Source organism: Cervus elaphus, chromosome 22 (assembly GCF_910594005.1).
Source record: "Cervus elaphus chromosome 22, mCerEla1.1, whole genome shotgun sequence".
Taxonomy (NCBI): Eukaryota; Metazoa; Chordata; class Mammalia; order Artiodactyla; family Cervidae; genus Cervus; species Cervus elaphus.
Window position 1 is genome coordinate 42899191 of NC_057836.1, and position 20029 is coordinate 42919219.

A 20029-nucleotide genomic window follows, 5' to 3' on the forward strand; every position below is an offset into this window, starting at 1 on the left:
GCTGGTGGCCTTTTGCTTGCTTGCCTCCCTGGCCTGGGCCCCCTTCCCCTCGTCCCACTTGTTGCCACCCCCAGCTCAGGTTGATGCCACCTTTCAGGTTCCTGCTCGCCCATGGGGAGGGTCGGATTTCTCTCCTGACTCATCCTGGAGCTGCCTGCCATCTGTGCTGGCATCACCTTACCTGCCCCCAAATGACCGGAGGAGGGCCCCGCAGATGGGCCACCCTGCGCCCAGCCCTGCCTGTGTCTGATCATCAAAGAGATGTCTCCTGGAGCGGGGATACCTAGCCAGCAGGGTGTGGTCTTAGGCTAAGGGGATCGGCCACTGAATCCAGGAGACTAAGAGCAAACCCTCAGTGTACTACCAAGTCCGTGAGACTGCTTCACTGGAGAGGATGAGCACTTCCAATGGGAGAAATCTAGCAGGCTTACTGGAGGAGATGCTGCTTGAGCTTGGGGTGTGGGATTCCTTTCTTTAGGAAGCACTCAAGGGACTCACATGTTGTTCCTGGTCCTCCTAGGACTCTCCTCAGTCACAGTGATTAACTTGGGCAGGCTCCTGGGAGTTGAGGGGAGTGGGTAGACTAGGTGGAGGGAACCTCAAGAGCAACAGCTCAGTGGCAGCAAATGGGTTGATTGGCCACTGGGGAGTGGTAGGAAATGAAGCTGAGAGGTCCAAGTCCAGGGGTTGGGGGCTGCTTAACATTTGAGGTCTGGCTCAGATATCATTTCCACAAAGCCGCCTGATTTTCCCAGGCCTTGGGAATTCTGGGCCATGCCATGCTCTGCTTTGTGGCCAGATGGTGGGTCTCTATGGGTGGCTATTGGCTCCCTGGCCATGGAGACTGGGTTATGTTCATTGGGGTAAGCAAACCATCCCCGCTTCTTGGCCCAGTGCTTAGTCTATGGACATACGAGCCTGGGTGAAGTTGCAGGAGCCCAGTGGCTGGTCCCATGTTAGGTGCCCTTTCCATGGGGGTAGAGAAGCCCACCAACCCCAAGTCATTTTTGTCCCCATCTTACAAATGAAAGTGAAGTTCAGAGAGGTGAAGTAACTTGTTCAGAGTCACACAGCTAGGGAGTGGCCCAATCAGGATTTGAACCCTGGTCTGTATGGCATGAAGCATGGGTTCATCCCTTGAAGATGCCATTCTGAGAAGATGGGCTGTGAAGGGGCCTGGCACAGGGCTGGGCCATAGAAAGGTGATTCAGAAGGGTTGGTTTTCCTTTTCTCTTCCTTTATAGTGCTAATGCAATTCTCCATGTATCTGGTATTTCCTGTGTTTAACAAGAAAAATTTGAGTGCCTACCATGTGCCGAGCCCTGTTCTAGGTACTAGGAATTCAGTGAATAAAAAGAAATCCCTGCCCTGATATTCTCATGAGGAAGACAGACAATAAATATATAGGATGTTGAAGGCTGAGAAGTACTTTTGGAGAGAACACTGCAAAAAAGGGGCCCTGGGAAAGAGAGCCTGGAAAGCTGGGAAGGAGGGGGGAGGAGTTGCAATTTAAATAAAATGGTCTGGGAAGGCTTCATGTAGAAGATATTTGTGCAGACTTGAAGGAGGTAGGGTGATGAGGGAGTTAGATCTCTGGATCTCTAGACCTGGCAGCCTGGGTAGAACTAATTATTTGGAGAGTCCATAGATTTGGGTCACTGATTCATTTTACTAACTTCGAGTGAATCTCATTTTTCATTTTTAAAAATCCCAATTATTATTTTGATCCCTTCTTTAAAAGAGGTAAAAATCACTTTAAAATACCTAGTATAGTATGAATTTATTGTCTGAAGGTCAGTGATTTTCTATATAATCATGAAACTGTAGCTTAAAGAGTATTGTCTCTTTGATCTAGTCTGAGGTGTGAATGCTAAGGCTTTCAGGTTTTTTGGTAGCATTATGTTGGTAGAACCAGTTGACTTGATAGGCCAGTTGAATTGTTTCTCAGGACCAATATCACAGGTGGCTCAGTGGTAAAGACTCTGCCTGCAGTGCAGAAGACTCAGGAGACTTGGGTTTGATCCCTGGGTTGGGAAGACCCTCTGGAGAAGAAAATGGCAACCCACCCCAGTATTCTTGCCTGGACAATCATCCATGGACAGAGGACGCTGGCGGGCTACATTCTATGGGGTCGCAGAGTTGGACACAACTTAGCGACTAAACAGAGAGAGGCCCAGGCAGGAACCATGGGCAAAGGTCCTGAGGTGGACGTGTCCCTGAAGTGGTTAGAAGCCCACTGGGTCTGGAGTGAGGAAGCAAGAGGAGAAGAGTAGGAGCTGGGACTGGTGGTAACAGGGGACACCCTTCCAGGGTCTGCAGGCTGGTGTTGATCCTTGGCGTTTGTGAAGCCATCAGGGTTCTAGCAGAGGGAGGACAAGACATGAGTGACCTTGTACCAAACAAGATGGAGGGAGTTCTTTGGTAGTCCAGTGGTTAAGAATTCACCTTGCAACGCAGAGGACATGGACTCGATCCCTGACCTAGGAAGATCCCACGTGCCAAGGAGCAACTAAGCCCATGAGCCGCAACTACAGAGCCTGCGCTCTAGAGCCCACTAGCCGAAAGAAGAAAAAACCCTGCTCACTGCAACTAGAGAAAGCCTGAGTGCCACAATGAACACCCAGCACAGTCAAAAATAATTAATAAATTAATTAACTAAAAAAACAAGACAGAGGTGGCAGCTGCAGAAAGCCCTCTGTCCACTGGGCTGGCTGGGAGAGAGGAAGCAGTGATGACTGCCGAGCAAGATGGACTACGGTGGGTCACAGCAGGACAGGGATCTTCAGGGGCCTTCTGTGGGCCGGACGAGGGCCAGAGACCTGGGTTCACCGGCTCTGTGGCTGAGCTGCTGGATCAGCTTGGATCATTCTGAGCTTTATATGCTCAGCTACGAACTGGAAATAATTCTAGCACTGTTGTGAAGACCGAAGAAACTGGGCTAACCGCTGTGGGGGCCCCAGAGGCTGGGAGACTTCCTGGAGGAGGGCCACTTGAGCCTAAGCTTTAAATGGATAAAGACCTAATGTAGAGCACAGGGAACTCTGTTATGTGGCAGCCCAGATGGAAGGGGAGTTTGGGGGAGACTGGGTACACATGTATACCTATGGCTGAGTCCCTTTGCTATCCACCTGAATCTATAAGATCTTGTTAATTGGCTATGTGCTTAGTTGCTCAGCCATGTCTGACTCTTTGTGATCCCATGCACTGTAGCCCGCCAGGCTCCTCCGTCCATGGGATTTTCCAGGCAAGAATACTGGAGTGGGTTGTCATTTCCTCCTCCAGGAGATCTTCCTGACCCAGGAATCAAACCTACATCTCCTGTGTCTCCTGCATTGCAGGCGGATTCTTTACCCACTGAGCCACGGGGGAAGCCCTTAAAAGGCAAATAAAATTCAGCCTGGTAGAGGAAACGTGGGTGAGGATGGCCAGGGCTAGCGGAGGAAAGGGTGCACCCAGGAGGAGGAACTATGTGAAGCCAAACCTGGGAGGCTGGCCACCGAAGATACTGGGTGTTGAATGAGCTAAGCCCACGCTCTCTGGGGAGTGGGAAGGCTGGAGGGCCCCTCCCTTCCATCTGGCACGGAGGGGTTGTTGTTGCCCCCACCCCCACCGCAGCAGCTGGCAAAGCCCGGGCTGTGCCTTCTGCCCGTGCCATTTCCAGCCACCTCTGGGCTCCCCTGGGCCGGCCCCGCCCCTGGGCTGCGCTGGAGGCAGGGGCGGGGCCAGGCGCCCCAGAGCCGCGGGCGGGAGGGCCAGGGAGAAAGCAGGTGGAGGGCTGGCGGCGGCGGGGCTGCGGTGGCTCGGCCTGCGGGCCCGGAGCTCCGACTCCCACCTCTCCCCTCCCGGCCCGCCCGCCATGCCTGCCAGCCCTTTGCCTTTGCCGGGGCTCCCGCCTGACCAGCCTCCCTTCCCCGTCTGGTTGGGACTTGGGAGCTGAGCCGTCTGGGGCCCTAGGGCCAATGCACTGCCGGCTCCTCCGGGGCCTGGCTGGAGTCCTCCTCACCCTTCTATGCATGGGGCTCCTCTCGCTACGGTACCGCTCAAGCCCGTCCCCGCAGCGTGTGCCCGACACCCCCGAGCTGAGCCCGCCAAGCCCTCGGCCCTCCGAGCTGCAGCTGCACGATGTCTTCATCGCAGTCAAGACGACCCAGGCCTTCCACCACTCCCGCGTGGAGCTGCTGCTCAACACGTGGGTCTCCAGGACCAGGGAACAGGTGACAAGCGGGCGACTGCGGGTCCCAGGAGTGGCCCCTGGTCTGAGGGCTCACAGAGGCCTTTCTACCTCCGACCTCGGGGTTCTCTGGCAGCCTCACGGGAGAAGCTGCTCTCCCACCTGCCCTGCCTGGACTGTGTTCCCGCTCCTCCTTCCTCCCAGGATGGGGGTCTCCTGCGGCTGTGAGTCCCTCACTGGCCCAGGAGCCAGGCACTCCTCAGGCCCACTGCTTGGTCTGTTGGGGGCCAGGCTACCCTGGGCTCCTACGTCCCTTCTGGGGGTCCCTTCATTCCCTGGTTGTTCTGGAGCAGGCTTCGAGCGTGCCCACCTTGGCCTGGGGGGCAATGGTGGGTGTTGGGCAGCTGGACAGAGGCCTCTGAGAGGTCCTGATTTTTGACAAGAGCCCTGGCCAGGCTGCCCCCAGGCCAGGCCCTGGGTGCTGTCCTTTGCCCTGGCTGAGGGTGGAGCACAAGGGCTGAGCCTCTGAGGATGGGACGGTCTGGGTGGGGCCTGTCTGGGGAGAGGGGTGGGGGGCATCCTTTCAGAATTCCTGACAGCCCTGCCCCCACCCTCTGCTGCCAAGGGTTTGCCCCGGGGCAGGGGCATCTCACCTCCTTGTCTCGCCCCCTTTGGGGCAGTTTCTGATGGATGGACGGAGTGGCTGTGTGCTGTGGTGAAAGCAATGATGAGCGGGAGGCCTGCCTGGCATGTATGGTGGGGATGTGTATGTGTGTTCACATGCGTGTATGCTCACACGCATGGAGCCAGTGTCAGTGTCAGACGTGCCATGACAAGAGATGTGTGTGTGATGGGGGTGTGGCTTTCTGGGGAGGCAGCTCTGAGTCCCCTCTGGCTCTTCCAGCCCCATACCCAGTGCCCTCCTCAGGCAAAGTCAGTGATCTGGGGGTGTTGGGAGTCATCTCTAGGTGGGTAGAGGGGCAGATTCGTGTGTGTGCATGCGTGGACACACACACACACACACACACACACACATGCTGTCCCTACTTTGGCGGCTGGCTCAGTGGGAGGAAGTGACGAGCCTTGGGGGGAGGGGGGTTGTTTGGAGGCTCCTGGAGACCAAGGATGGGGAGGTGGTGCCTGGAAGAGGCCAGGGCCCACTGGGGAGGGGGCACCTTTACCCTGATTTCCTGGTCCTGATATCCCGGCACCCTGGATTAATCCTTTCTTTGCTGGAACCCCCAACACGCCCCAGACTCTTCCCTGGGATGCTACGCAGCTTCTCATCTTAGGGAGATTCTAGTTCCGCTTGCGGAAGCCACCAAGCCTGGCCCTCCCTGCAGACTTTCCTGTTTATGGTGCTGTGTCTGTGTGTACCCGGGAGCTTGGCCTCACGTGATCGGAGGCCCTTTCCTGTTTCATCTTGATCGCTACGATGGTGCCTTTGCTCCGGATGAGGATGCTGAGGCCAGACAGGAGGAAGTGCTTGCCAGCATCACCCCAAAGGCCCAAGGGGGCAGAGCCCAGTGGGCCCCCCTCTAGGCTGAGACTGGGGACCCCAGGGCGGCCTGGTCACTTGGGCTTTTAGCCTGGGTGTCCAGGCCTGGCAGGACTAGGCTGGCAGAGGAAAGGCATGCAGACACCCTCTTTGCTCTGAGCTCAATCCCAGATGCTAACCAGGCCGCCAGAGGGAGTACCTGCCAACTGCTCGGCATCTAAGGGACAGCATATTGGTGCATCACTCTACTGAACCCTCCCAATAACCCGACTGGTAGGTATTGATATTTCCATTTTTCAGAGGGGGAAACTTAAAAATTCCCAGTTTGTAAGCAGAGGTAGGAGATGTATTCACTCAGCTGGACATTCCCATTTCCCCCTCCCCTGTCCTTAGCACAAGGGGCAGATTCCTGTCCTTTAAGGCAGATCTGAAAAAAAAGGAAAGACACTCAAACTGAGGAAGAAGAGAGGAGACAGGGAGACCCACTCTCATCACTACATCTGGGCCCCCTTCATTTCCACCCTTTGGCTCTCTCCCCGTGACCAAGGCCGTCCCCCTTTCAACCCTCGGTTTCCCCAGCCGCACAGCGCAGGAGGGTATTAGAGCCGGTCTCAGCTCTGCCATCAGGAGCAGGCCTGAGCTGGTTAACTCCAGGGCTGGGCACCCGCTCCAGCTGGTTAAGGGCAGCCGGGTGGCAGGTGGGCCTTTGTGGCAGCGGGTTGGGGCTCATGTGTGGCCTTTGTCCCAGGCACAGGGGGCGGGCTTGGGGGAAGTATGTTTTGAGATGCAGAGGAGCCTTTCTCTTCCTCACATTCCTCGAGGGCAGGGGTGGGGGGAGCAATGGGAGCCCCACATCTCCCCTCCTCTGCAGCAGATGGCCCCCGGCACCCCCTCCCCCGACCCCAGTAGACTGTCTGTCCTTTTGTTTTCCTACAAAGTTTTAACCATTGTCAGGATCCCTCCTTGAAACAATCAAATGCAACCCTCTGCTCAGAGAAAGCTCTGCCCACTGCTCTGTGCCAACCTCAGAATTCCCAGGGACTGAAACACCAGCCTCATGAGCCCTGCTCAGCCCCCAGACTGTGTTGCGGGGACCCCTCCTTCCCCCCTCTCCTCACTAATTCATTCCCAGACATTCCCTGGCCCATTTGGCCCACACTCCAGACTGGAGAGTTCCACTATCTGGTGACTGTTTGGTGGCACACATTTGCCGGAGAGCAGGGCAAGAAAAGTCTGACTTAATTTACAGGCTCCCCCGGGGGCTGTGTTGAAAACAGACTGGAGCAGAGCAGGACGGAGCAGAGAGAACAGGGAAAAGGTGACTGCAGCAAAGCAGGCAGGAGGTGACGAGGAGGGATGGACCGTGCGCTGCCCGTGGAGGCTGCAGGGAGAGGGTGTACCCCAAGCAGTTTGAAAGTTCAGTCAGTTCAGTTCAGTCACTCAGTCGTGTCTATCTGCGACCCCATGGACTGCAGCATGCCAGGCTTCCCGATCCATCACCAACTCCCAGAGTTTACTCAAGCTCATATCCACTGAGTCGGTGATGCCATCCAACCATCTCATCCTCTATCATCGCCTTCTCTTCCTGCCTTCAATCTCTCCCACCATCAGGATCTTTTCCAATGAGTCACTTCTCTACATCAGGTGGCCAAAGTATTGGAGTTTCAGCTTCAGCTTCAGTCCTTCCAATGAATATTCAGGACTGATTTTCTTTAGGATGGACTGGTTGGATCTCCTTGATGTTCAAGGGAATCTCAAGAGTCTTCTCCAACATCACGGTTCAAAAGCATCAATTCTTCGGTACTTGGTTTTCTTTATGGCCCAACTCTCACATCCATACGTGACTACTGGAAAAATCATAGCTTTGACTAGACAGACCTTTGTTGGCAAAGTAATGTCTCTGCTTTTTAATATGCTGTCTAGGTTGATCATAACTTTTCTTCCAAGGAGCAAGCGTCTTTTAATTTCATGGCTGCAGTCACCATCCTCAGTGATTTTGGAGCCCCCCAAAATAAAGTCTGTCACTGTTTCCACTGTTTCCCCATCTATTTGCCATGAAGTGATGGGACCAGATGCCATGATCTTAGTTTTTCTGAATGTTGAGTTTTAAGCCAACTTTTTCACTCTCCTCTTTCACTTTCATCAAGAGGCTCTTTAGTTCTTTAGAAAGTGGGGTGGATAGAATTTGCTGACAGACTGGATGTGGGTGTGAGAGAAAGAGAGGAGGCATGGTGACCCCCAGATTTTGGGTCCCAGTAAGATAGGGAAGAGTGAGAGAAGCCCAGGTCTGGGGGTGCTCAGGTGTTCAGTGCCCTCAGGCTGGGTCTGAGTGCCTGCTGGGTGGGGCTCCTGGGGGGAAGTCTGGCTGTGCTGGGAGCTGAGAGTGGAGAGAGGTCCTTACCTCTTGCCAACCACACAGCCTCGCTTCATGACTTAGCCTTCATTTTGCCATCTGCAAATCACACCACCTGTCTGGAGGGTCAGTGAAGTCATGAGGGAGCAGACGTGTGAAAGCTGTGGGTGGGGCTCCTCTTCAGTCTGGGAGGTGTGTGAGGGCCCTGACACTTGCACACGGAGCTTGGGTGACTACGAAAGTTGTGACTGTCTCCCTAAGTGGTTCGGTGAGCCAGCATGTGCCTCTGTCTATTGACACACACGTGTGTATGTGACTGTGGAGTGGCCAAGTGGGACTGTGATGTGTGTGTGGTTGAAGAAGGTGTGATTCTACCAAGGGCGTGTGACTCTGGTCTGGTGGGTGTTGGTCTCTAAGGGGGCTGAATGTGAGACTGATGGGCTGATGTACAACTTGAAGTTGTGTGTCTACAAAAGCGGGGTTGTGTGTGTTGTATGGGGGAGGGGGTTGGGTAGCTGAGAAAGCCCTGTTGTCCTAAAGGAGTGTGTGACTATGACAGGAGTGTATTTCCATCACTGAAGGAGGACAGAGGTCTGATATGTGTGTATCCACCTGGACTTGGCTGTGGGCTGACCCGGGACTCTCCTTGGCTGACCCCTGCCCTGACTCTTTTCTCATTCCTAGACGTTCATCTTCACTGACAGCCTGGATGAAGGCCTCCAGGAGAGACTGGGTAACTCTGGGTGGGATGGGGACCCCTCCATTGTTGTTAGGGAAAGCTGGGGTGGCTGCCTGGGGGTCCCCAGGAAACACGACTGTCTACCCTTGGTATACAGGGATTCCCCCTTTGCCCAGGAGGGGAGCAGGAGTCTCCCCTGGAAACAGTAAGGCCGTGAACACCTGGGTCCCAGCTTAGCGTACTGTCCATTAGTTTCAGGATTCTGGGCAGGTCAGCCCTCCCTGACTTCAGTTTCCCTTGTGTAAAATGGGAGTGGGTGGACTGCCCAAGGCTCTGTGAGGCCCTGCCTCACTCTGCTTCTCACAGAGAGAGGAGCTGGGCTGACTTGTCCGTCCTTCTCCAGGGTCCCACCTTGTGGTCACCAACTGCTCCGCCGAGCACAGCCACCCTGCCCTGTCCTGCAAGATGGCCGCTGAATTTGATGCCTTCTTGGCCAGTGGGCTGAGGTGAGTCTACCTTGGTCTTCACCTTGGTGTTAGGGGGCAAGCGTGACCTTTGCCTCAGGCAAAAGTAAAGTTCTGGATCGGGTGAATTGAATCACATGCAGGGCCTTCTGGGATCTGTCTCTGGTCAGACCAACTGGGTTCAAATCCTGCCATTCGGGCTGTGTGACCTAGGGCAAGTGTCTTAGCCTTCCTGAGTCTTGGTTCCCAGCTGAGAAGTGGGCACAACTTCTTCATGAGCTTACGGGAGATGCTGCCTGGCACAGGGCTAGGCCTTAAATGTTAACCCCCCTCCAGCCCCTATCTGTTTGTTGATTGACTATGAGGGTGCAGGGGGAGTCTGGCTGACAGGAAGCTCTTGGGAACCCTTTCTGAGTTCAAGGTCCCCCATTCCATCCCCACAGATGGTTCTGCCATGTGGATGACGACAACTATCTGAACCCGAGGGCGCTGCTGAAGTTGCTGAAAACCTTCCCCCAGACCCGTGACGTCTATGTAGGCCGGCCTAGCCTGAATCGGCCAATTCACGCTTCGGAGCCGCAACCTCACAACCGCACAGTGGGTCCCTCGCTGCCTCCTCCTTTGTGAACTGGCAGCTGGATGGCGGGGCAAGGCCCTTAGGCGGGTGGGGGGCGGGGTCAGGGGCGGGGCCCTGCAGGGGGCGGGTGCCTTTTCTGGGTTTCAGAATTGGCAGCATCGCTGTATCTGGGCTGGTGGCTTCTCCTCTGATCCTGTCTCCTCCTTTATGAGACAGAGAGCAGAGACGGGAGATTGAGATAATGCAAGGAAAGCAAAGACTGGCACTCAATTACTGAGGAGCAGTGGCTTGTCCTGGTCATACCGTGAGCATGGTGGGGTGAGCTGAGGTCTCCAGGCTCCACCATCAGGCTTCTAGCCACCTGGTATCACCATGTAGTTGGACGGATTGTTAAAATGCTGAATCTGTTGGGCCAGGTGGCAAATTGCGGCTGCCGGGAGCCCCTGAACCCTCCCTTCCCCTAGACAGCTTTCCTCTCTTCAGATTTCACTAATCACCCACAGAGGTATTGACACCTGGCACAAGAGGGTCCCCAGCACCCGCTTCAGCTCCAGACCTGAATGGACAGATTTAGGTTGCCAGATTTAGGAATAAATAAACAAAAGCCCAGGATACTCATTAAATATGACTTTTGGAGAAATAAGATTTTTTTAGTATACATATATCGCATGTTTTTCCCCCTGTCCCCAGAACCCACCTGGATTCTAGTGTTGGGGTGAGCCAGGCCCCTAGGGCACCCTTGGCCCCCCTGAATAGGAAGGCCATGGGTCCCCCTCTCTAGAGGCAATGTCTGGAGCGGGAGCTGGGCCCACTATGGGGCTCTCTCCCTCTCAGGGTCACCATCTGCTTCTCGAGGGAAACCAAGAGCAGGAAACACAAAACCTTAATTATCTGCCACTCATCAGCCTCTGAGCCCTAATTAAATCCTCCTGGGCCCTGAGGGGTGGTGTGCATGAGCAAGCTGATGCCAGGTGAGCCGAGGGGTCCCCCAGGTTCCCATACCACCTCTCCATGACCTAAAGAGTTGAGAGCTTTGCTCTGAAACCTGACTCCCAGAGCTCATTCCCTAGCCCCGCTCCCTCCTGGCTTTGTGACCTTGACAGAAGTCACCTTGCCTCTCTGTGCCTCAGTTTCCTCACCTGTAGAATCAGTGAAAACAGTCGCTACCTCATAGAGCGGTTGTGAGCAAAAGAAGAATTAAGTGAGGTCACCTATTCAAGGGCCAGGATCTCCTGGAGAAGGAAATGGCAACCCACTCCAGTATTCTTGCCTGGAGAGTCCCATGGACAGAGGAGCTTGGTGGGCTACAGTCCATGGGGTTGCAAAGAGTCAGACATGACTGAGCAGCTAAGCACACACAAACATTCAAGGGCTTGGAATGGGATCTGGCACATGGCAGATACTAGTGAGTGTTTTCCACCAGTACCCGATTCAGCTCCATGGGATTCTGAAGAGTCAGACATGACTCGGCGGCTGAGCACAAGCACCTGACTCAGCCCAGCCTCATCTCTGAGCAGTGTTTTTCCCGTGCTGGGCACAGGACCCTGCTGGGCACACCCGCTCCTCAAGCCCACAATGTGCACCAATGCCCTCCTTGTCAGACACCCCACCAGCAGGATCCCAGGACTGCTCCAGAGTGTCCTGGCCAGTTCAGACTGTGGGTGTCCCCCCAGGGTAGGATGGCAAAGGGGACAGAAGGTTTGGCTTGGGGTCAGTCCTAGCTCTGGGACCTCGGCAGGTGACCTCAGTTCTGTGTACCTCCATCACCTGATCTGTAGCACAAGGCTTGACACGGTCGGTGCCTGGGGCTAGGCACTCACATGGTCACTGCTGATGTTACTGTGGTTCTCTGGGAGTGGAAGCCCTGCTCTCATTAATTCATTAAACAAGCATTTATTGGGCACCTCCTGTGTGTTAGGTCCCAGAGAACCCATTCATTCTGCCTAGTTGAGGCCTGACTTCTCTCTAAGAGGGCAGCGTTTCCAGAAGTAAGCTCGTAGAGATCTCGGAGGAGGAGAACACCTCTGGGCCTGGAGAACCATGGGATTTCAGAACTGGAGCCAATGTTGTGCTCACAGGTGACATATCTGAGGTCCAGAGAGGGGCAGGGATTCTTTCAAGGTTATACAGCTGTACAGTGGAGGGGGAAGCCCAGTGTCAGACTTTCCAACTTCCTGTCCAGTACTCTTCTCACTGCTGAATCATGGGAGATAACCAACCCAATGCAACATACATCAATGAAGCGCCAACTGTGGACTTGGGAAAAGGTAACCTTAGGGCACATTGACTAAGAGATGGTACAGTTGAAAAGGTACCGTGTTTCTCAAAAGCCTTGAAGAAATTCATGGGTGAATTCACAGGTCCTCACAGAGGAGGCAGAAGAGATCTTGGGCCACGGTGATGCTAGACAAGGGCAGAAAACAGTTTACACCCTAAAAGGGTGGTATTGGTTCAAAGATTGAAATGTCAAGGGCTTTACAAGCTGACCCATAAACCCACTAGTGTTTACCATGTGCCGGATCCCATTCCAAGCCTTTGAATGTTTGCCTGCCCTTCTCTTTTTCCTCCATGGGCATAATTTCAGGCTATAACAAGACTTTGCATGCGTGCTAAATCGTTTCAGTCATGTCTGACTCTTTCTGACCCTATGGACTTTAGTCTGCCAGTCTCCTCAGTTCATGGGATTCTCCAGGCAAGAATACTGGAGTGGTTTGCCATGTCCTCCTAGGGGATTTTCACATCCCAGGAATCGAATCTGTGTCTCTTACGTGTCCTGCATTGGCAGGCGGATTCTTTACCACTAGGGCAATCTGAGAAGCCTCATAGCAAGACTCTAGTGAGATGTGAAATATAAAGCTTTTGAGCCATGTTGGTTGTGAATAAGGGGAGGCCTGACTGTTGCCCCCACCCCTAGGCTCACCCTACACTTTGGCTTTCCCCATCTTCCCCCACAGAGGCTGGTACAGTTCTGGTTTGCCACCGGAGGTGCTGGCTTCTGCATCAACCGCAAACTGGCTTTGAAGATGGCCCCCTGGGCCAGGTAAGCAGAGACCTACAGGCAGGTGGGGCAGGTAGAGGTGTGCAGAGAGGAGGAATCGGCTGGTGTGTGGGTGGGGTGTTTGTAGCAGAAAGTGCTTGAAAGTGAGCTAAGGAGACACTACCTCTCATTCCCACTGCGTCAGAGTTACACAGTTAGTGGTGAGCAAGCCACCTGTTACCATCCCTTGGGGGTACACTGCCTAGTGCACACTGCTACACACAGGCAAGCCGTGTAATCTCTAGGAGCCTCAGTTCCCCATCTGTAAAATGGACCTGATAACACAGTGGCCAGTGGTCATTGTAAGGGTTAAATGAGAAAGTGCCTGGGCTGGCACCTGGTAGGAGCCCAGTCAATATTAGGTTCTGTTTTCAGCCCTCTTCTGACTAATCACTGTCACAAGGGAGGTGAAGGCCAAGTGGAGAAACACTCAGAGGAGGAAGTAGGGCCTTCTACCTGGGGAGAGGAGGGAAGGCTTCCTGGAAGAGGTGGCATTTGAGCTGGAATGGTCCTAGAAGAGTGGTGTCAGACTGAGGGCGATTGTGAGAGTAGGGGAAGCCCTCGGTACTGGGTGGGAGCATTGGTATTCTAGAGAGGACATGACAAAGGTCTCAAGGTCTGCTGGACAGGCTTTACTGTTATTAACAGCCACATCAGTGTCACCACCTTGAATTGAGGGTTGACTGAGCCAGGCCTGTACTTCGCTAAGATTATCACAGCCCCCAGGGAGGAAGGGGCGTTGGCCTTATTTCTACTTGGCTGAGAAAACTAAGTTGCTGAGAGGTTAAGTAAGTGATTGGTTCAAGGTCACCCAGGCCCAAGGTCTCTCAGCTGCTGGGTTTGGCTCAAGGGCCTGGGTGATTCACCTCTGCAGCAACCTGCCCTGCCCTGCCCTGGATGGGGGTGCCCTCCGGAGGTAGTTTGTGTCCTGACTGGGAGCAGGAATGCTGTCCTAAGGTCTGTTGATAACAGGTATATACACATGACTAGGGGTCTCCCTGTGACCCGGATACTCCATCTAGGCTTCGGTCCCCCTCTATGGCACATTTGTGTGAATTAGAAAAAAGTACCCCCTCTGGGCAGTGCGGCCCCCAGGCACAGCCTGGGGAAGGTGACAGAGGATGGGTTTCTGTACCCGCTCGACCCCTCTCTCAGGCATCTTGTGCAGTGGGGCAAGCTGCCCAGCCTGGTCTCTAGGGCATTCGTGGGGTGCACAGTCAGGTGATGCCCTTGCCAGGAACACTGCTCCTCCCCCTCTTGGCACCTGGCTGACTGCAGATCATCCTGTAAGACTCTGTTTAGAATCTGCTACTGCCGTGATTAAATAAAGGGCAAAAAGCAAAAGACTGCCACCTCCTCTGGGAATCTGCTTTGCCCTCCCTGTGTCCCCAGGCCTCGTGCTTTCCTCTGACTTAGCACAGTCCTCCTCTGAAATGACCTGCTCGTCTGTCTGTCTCCCTCCAGCACGGAGGCTGCTGTTGAGGGCAGGAAGCATTTCTTTCCCATCTCTGTGTCCTCAGCTTCTGTGTCATCAGTTTCTGGCACCAGATAGACACTCAAACTCAAGAATGAATGAATGAGTGAATGAAAAGAAAGAAAAGGAAAGGATACATTTGTAAAAGGCTTCATCTCACCATTTTGCCACTTAATCCTCAAAACAGCTCTGGCTATTATCATGCCCGTTTTACAGAAGAGAAAACTGAGGCTCTCCAAGGCTTATAACGTGCACGAGGCCACACAGTATGCAGGGGGCAGATGCTAGAGCTGCACTATTCTTTCCCAGCTGGCTGTGGTGGAGGGAGGGTCTTCTGGGAGACAGGAAGGGCTCTAGGTATCAAGGGCCTTTGGCCAGTGGCTGCAGCATGGCTCTGTCCTTCAGTGGCTCCCACTTCATGGACACCTCTGCCCTCATCCGGCTGCCTGACGACTGCACCGTGGGCTACATCGTGGAGTGCAAGCTGGGCGGCCACCTGCAGCCCTGCCCCCTCTTCCACTCCCACCTGGAGACCCTGCAGCTGCTGGAGGCTGCCCAGCTTCCGGAGCAGGTGAGCCAGCCACGGGGCAGGTGGCAAAGGGGGAGGTGTGTGTGTGGGGGGGGGGCTCTCTCCTTTAATGGGGAAACTGAGTCCCAGCATGGCAAAGGTCCCCCCTAAGGTCATGCAGTGACTCAGTGCTCTCCACCTCTGACCCTTAATGGTTGGCATTTGTGATGCTAATGTTCTTTGATCTGGTTCTCAAATGCCAGCTGGAGGGACCTGCACAGATGAGAGGAAGCTCATCTTGAGATTCAGACCACTCAGGTCCCTGAACGATGCATCCTTCCTTCTCATCTCTCTTCAACCTCCCATCCTTACCACACCCTCCTTTTCAATGGCCTCCTCCTTCATCAGAGCTTACCTGGCCACTGCTTACTGCTTTCCTTCTCATGCAGGTGTTACTGGGAAAGACCAGGTCTTCAGTAGGTATGACCCATGTGTAATGTCAGGCTGGGGTAGGGGTGGGTACCCCTCCCATCACCTGGCAGGTAGTGACTCTGCTGAACTCTGCCTTGCAGATACTGCCCTCCAACTCATGGGTGTCCAGCCCCTTCCCGGCTGGGAAGGTCCCCGGGGAGGCCTGCATGGTATGAGTCAGAGCCCTTTTAGCTGCAAGTAACAGAAAGGCAATAGACTAAACAGAAAAGGACCTTTTTGGGACCATGTACCTGAGAAGGTTAGGGTGTGGCTGACTTGCTCGATCTGGTGAGATCTGGGTGCTCATACCCGGTCCCCTGTCTCGGGTGTCCTCCCCTATGCTGGCCCCATTCTCAGGCAGGCTCGCTACTTGTGCTGGCAAGATGGCAGCCCCAGGTTTCCACTCCACCAGTGAGAAGAGAGCTCCTTCTTCTGTCAGACCACAGGGCTGATGCTCACTGGTCACATGACCTGTTTCCTACCAGAGCCTAGAGCTAATGTTGATTGACCAGACCTAGAACTGGGGCGCAGATTGGTCCCATTAGGACCACAGCCAGGAAAGAGGGGCAGATTTTGGACCAAAACCTGGTTTTGGCCAAAACCAGGGTGTTCCCTAAAGTCCCTGCTGTGCCAGACACCGCAATGGGGGCCTTATCTTTTTTAACTCTCAGGTTCCTCATAACATTCATAGGGAATGGATCTTAACATTATTCCCATTCTACAGATGGAGAAACTGAGGCCCAGAGAGTGGAACTAACTGTGGCTAGTTCAGGACAGAGAGGGACTTGAACCTTGATGGGTGGCCCCCAAATCCACAGTCTTTAACCACTGTGCTTGACTGCCTTTTGACTGGAGTCATCATCCACAGCCTCATTGCTTGTGGAATGATATGAGGGATTGCTAAGGCCCTAGAGTAGGTCTCAGGAAACCTCATTCCAGGAGCGCAACTTCCTGGAAAGGCACCTTCACCTCTTGAGCCTCAGTTTCCCAATCTGTAGATAAGGGGATCATTCCAGCCTCTTTAGTAACTGGAACTGTTGAGGGCACCAATGGGATTATGGGAGAATGGGAGGGGATGGGCACCCAGTGAAACACCCATTACTGATGGTGGAATTTCAGGTGCAGAGACAGGCATTCTGTGCCGCTCAAAATGTCTTATGCAACCTTCTCTGTTTCTACCAAAATGCTGCCCCCTTGTGGGGTCCCTGATGGGACAACCATCCCCCCCCCCCCCCCCCCCCCCCCCCCCCCCCCCAGTTTCATTGCCTTCTCTGCTTCTCTCTGCACAGGTTACCCTTAGCTACGGCGTCTTTGAGGGGAAACTCAACGTCATTAAGCTCCAAGGCCCCTTCTCCCCTGAGGAGGACCCCTCCAGGTGGGTCTGCGGGCTGAAACTGTAGGATGGGTGGACTGGGGCCTGAGGCCAGGGATAGAAAGACAAGGGAACCAGGAGGGAGGGAAGTGAGAGAGGCTAGTAGCTGATAGCACAGAGCTGGGAGTGGATCTCAGTCGCTGCCCTGTCCTGGGCTTACTGTGTGACCTTGGGCAGGGGCCTGCCCGGCCCTCTCTGTATCTTGGTCGCCCCATTGGTAACACAAGGAGGCTGGGCGTCAAGGATCTGAAGGGGATCTCCCCGGCCTGATCCTCTGGGATTCTTCAGGAACCTCTAGAAGACTGAATTGTGTTCACTGAGCAAAGGAGATGCTCTCATGGAGAAACTCCAGGCACTCATGGGGAAATTAAAAAAATTTTTTTCTTAGGCTCTTCGTTTCTTGGATGATACTTTTCCATGGACAGAGGGTTGGAATGAGGGCTAAAATGCCACCTAGGCACCTCCAGTTCTCCCCCCAAACACACCCCGGGGGGATTAGAGCTGCTCAGCTCAGCCCCCTCCATCCCACGCGCAGCCCTGGCAGAGGGCTCACCACTATCCCAAGGCTGCCGGGCCCAGGACTGTGTTGAACAAGTTGGGCGTTACAAGGAGACAGAATCTGGCTCAATACAGGAGAAAAAAAATTTCAAGTTTCAAGAGGAAAGGAGCTACTTTATAATGGCGTGAGCTTCTTATCAGTAGAGGTGTGCAAGCTATGGCTGTATGTCAAGAGATTTACAAATTGGTGTTAAATTCTCTCAGAGCCTAAATATTCTAGAATCCATAGGTTCCTGCTTGATGGGGACTCAGGTCACTCAGAGGCTGTGGCCTCAGCTGTTCATGGTTTCTCTGGCTTTTGAAGTCTTTACCCATCAGTGGTTCTCAACCAGGGACCATTTTGCACCCCTGCCAAGGGACACTTGGTAGTGTGGGGGGACATTTTTGATTGTTAAGACTCAGCAGGGACTTCCCTGTGGATCCAATGGCTAAGATTCCACGCTCTCAGTGCAGGGGGCCCGGGTTTGATCCCTGGTCGGGGATCTAGATCTCACATGCTGCTACTAAAGATCCTGCATGTTGCAATGAAGATAGAAGGTCTTGCGTGCCACAGCTGAGACCCAGCACAGCCAAATAAGTAAATTAGATAAATAAATATTTAAAAAAAATCTCATCTGGCATCTGGCGAGTGGAGTACAGGGCTGCTGCTAAGCACCCACAATGCCCAGGACAGTCCCCACAACAGAATTATCTGGCTCCTAATATTCATAACGTACCAAGGTGGAAAAACCCTGCTCCAAACCATCTCTGTGACACGCTCCCCCAAGAGCCTGTGAGGGTGACTGTCTTATCCATTTCTGGTCTCTCCACAGGTTTCACTCTCTCCACTGTCTCCTCTACCCGGACACTCCCTGGTGCCCGTAGCTGGTGGCCTGATGAACCCTGAACCTCTGGGCAAAGACTGGGCTAAGGTTCTCTGGTTGTCCTTAGCTTCCCAGGCAGCCTTGAGGGCCTGTGGCAGGTCTTGTGTGTGGGGGGGGGGGGGGGGGGGGGGGGGGCGCGGGCAGTCCCTGGCAGGGCCTCTGAGAGATGAGCCAGCCCAGGATTGGATGATGACTGGTGCTGAATGCATCTCAAGCCCTGGGGGGGTGTGTTGCACAGCCCAGGATTGGGGGCACCAAGTAAGCGCCAGAGAGGCCTCAATGGCTGGGCCTCCATGGGGCCCTGGGCGGCTGAACTGAATGAGGATGGAGGGTCCTTAAGCTACTTGGGCTCAGGAATCCTAACCCTCCAGAGAATTACCTGGGCCCCTGGGTATGCAGAGCCCCCAGCTCTGGTCTCTCAGTTCCTCTCCTGGGATCAAGCACTGGGCCACTCACTCCTAGCTTCCTTGGCTGGATCCTCAAGCACTAAGGGGACCCAAGTGGAAGAAGGGCAGAATCCAGAATCTGTGGCAGATAATGTTGTTGCTGACCAGTCTCCAGCCCCTGCTCCCTACCTGATGTTGTTTGGAGCATCAGCATGGCCAGACCCAGATGATGAATCAGAATGGGTCCCAGCCCATCGTGATGTTCCTTTTGCTCACTTTCCCAGCTTCCCTTGCTATTAGGAGGTAGTACATGGCCCAGCTGTGGCCAGAGCCAGATCTCTGTCTGTTAGTGCGAGTTAAGCAAAGCCAATAGAGAGGCTTCTAGGGAAGGCTTTGTAGCCCTATACCCCATCTTTCTGATGCAAATGTGGGTGTGATGTCTGGATCTAGGGCAGCCACCTTGCTGCCATGAAGGGAATGCCAAGACAATCATTTCCACAGCTCTCCCTTCCAGTATCTGGTTCTGTAAGAAGATTAAACCCTTATTTGTTTAAGCCTTGCTTGGTTCAGTTTTCTGTTACATGCAGTCAAAGTCATTCCTGAGCAGGATGGGAGGATCTTTCATCTGTCTGTCTCAGTGATGTTGATTTTGGGTCCCTGAGCTGGACAGCACTGCCCTGCTCTTGCTGGCTGTGTGACCTGGGGGAATATGCTTGGCCTCTCTGGCTTGTTTGCTCATTTTACAGATGAGATAAGGAGTACTTACTTCATGGGTTGTGGGTGAAATGATGCAGGGTTTGTAAAGGGCAGAGCACAGAGTCTGGTATGGAGAAAGGAACGGCTCTGTGAACAGTGATGGCTAGTAGTGTGTGCTGTGTCATGGTGTGCTGGGATGTATAAGGGTGTGCCCATGCACCCTTCTCTGCTTTTCTGTGCCTAACGATGTATGTGGGACGTATAGCTGTGTGTGCCTCTGTCACGCCTCTGTGTGAGTGATACGCATGTGAGTGAATACATGTGTGTCATGAGGTGCTGGTTTGCTGAGGAAAATACTTCCTCTTATCTGCCTTCAGGGCCTGGGTTGAGGTGGTCAGAGAATCAGGGAAGGCAGAATGGAGCTGAGGGATTCAGCCTCTGGTATCAGATAAAGGGGCACTTTGACAGCCCAGGTAGGAGCTAGGTAAAGGTAAGTGCCCTTAAAATTTCACGTCCCAAAGAGGTTGCATGACTGAATGAAAGTGATCGTGGTGAAATTTCAGGCCTGGTGGTCTCTGTGGGGAGGGCTAGGAAGAGGATGTGTCTGCTCCCAGCCCGCATCATGCTCAGAGATGTTGAGGGGTTGGGGGTCACAGTGGAGCTCAGGGCTGGGGGGAGGAGGGAACAGAGATCCAGAGGGACAGAGGGGCTTTGATCCAGGCAGCCAGGGCTGGGGGCTTCTTTGAGGCAAGTCCTCCAGCCCTCGAGGGACCTTGTCCCTGCCACAACTCTGTCTGGGCTGATGGAACTACCGAACAACGGAGCCTTGGCCCCTTCTCTTCCAAGGAGGAGTCTGACCCTGAGAGGAGCCGCCCTGTGCTTGTTAGGTGTGGGGCTTCCTTTCTTTCTGAGTTGACCTAAT

General features: G+C 54.0%; 1 protein-coding gene across 1 annotated transcript; it reads left to right on the forward strand.

Annotated features, from left to right (window-relative positions):
- The first annotated feature begins 3717 nt into the window (after positions 1-3717).
- Positions 3718-18965, forward strand: MFNG (MFNG O-fucosylpeptide 3-beta-N-acetylglucosaminyltransferase). The gene is made up of 8 exons (XM_043880759.1): positions 3718-4214; positions 8707-8755; positions 9105-9207; positions 9609-9762; positions 12697-12782; positions 14659-14824; positions 16522-16607; positions 17975-18965. Exons 1-8 carry the CDS (start codon positions 3960-3962, stop codon positions 18024-18026), a joined length of 951 nt encoding a protein of 316 aa, XP_043736694.1. The 5' UTR covers positions 3718-3959; the 3' UTR covers positions 18027-18965.
- The last annotated feature ends 1064 nt before the right edge of the window (positions 18966-20029 follow it).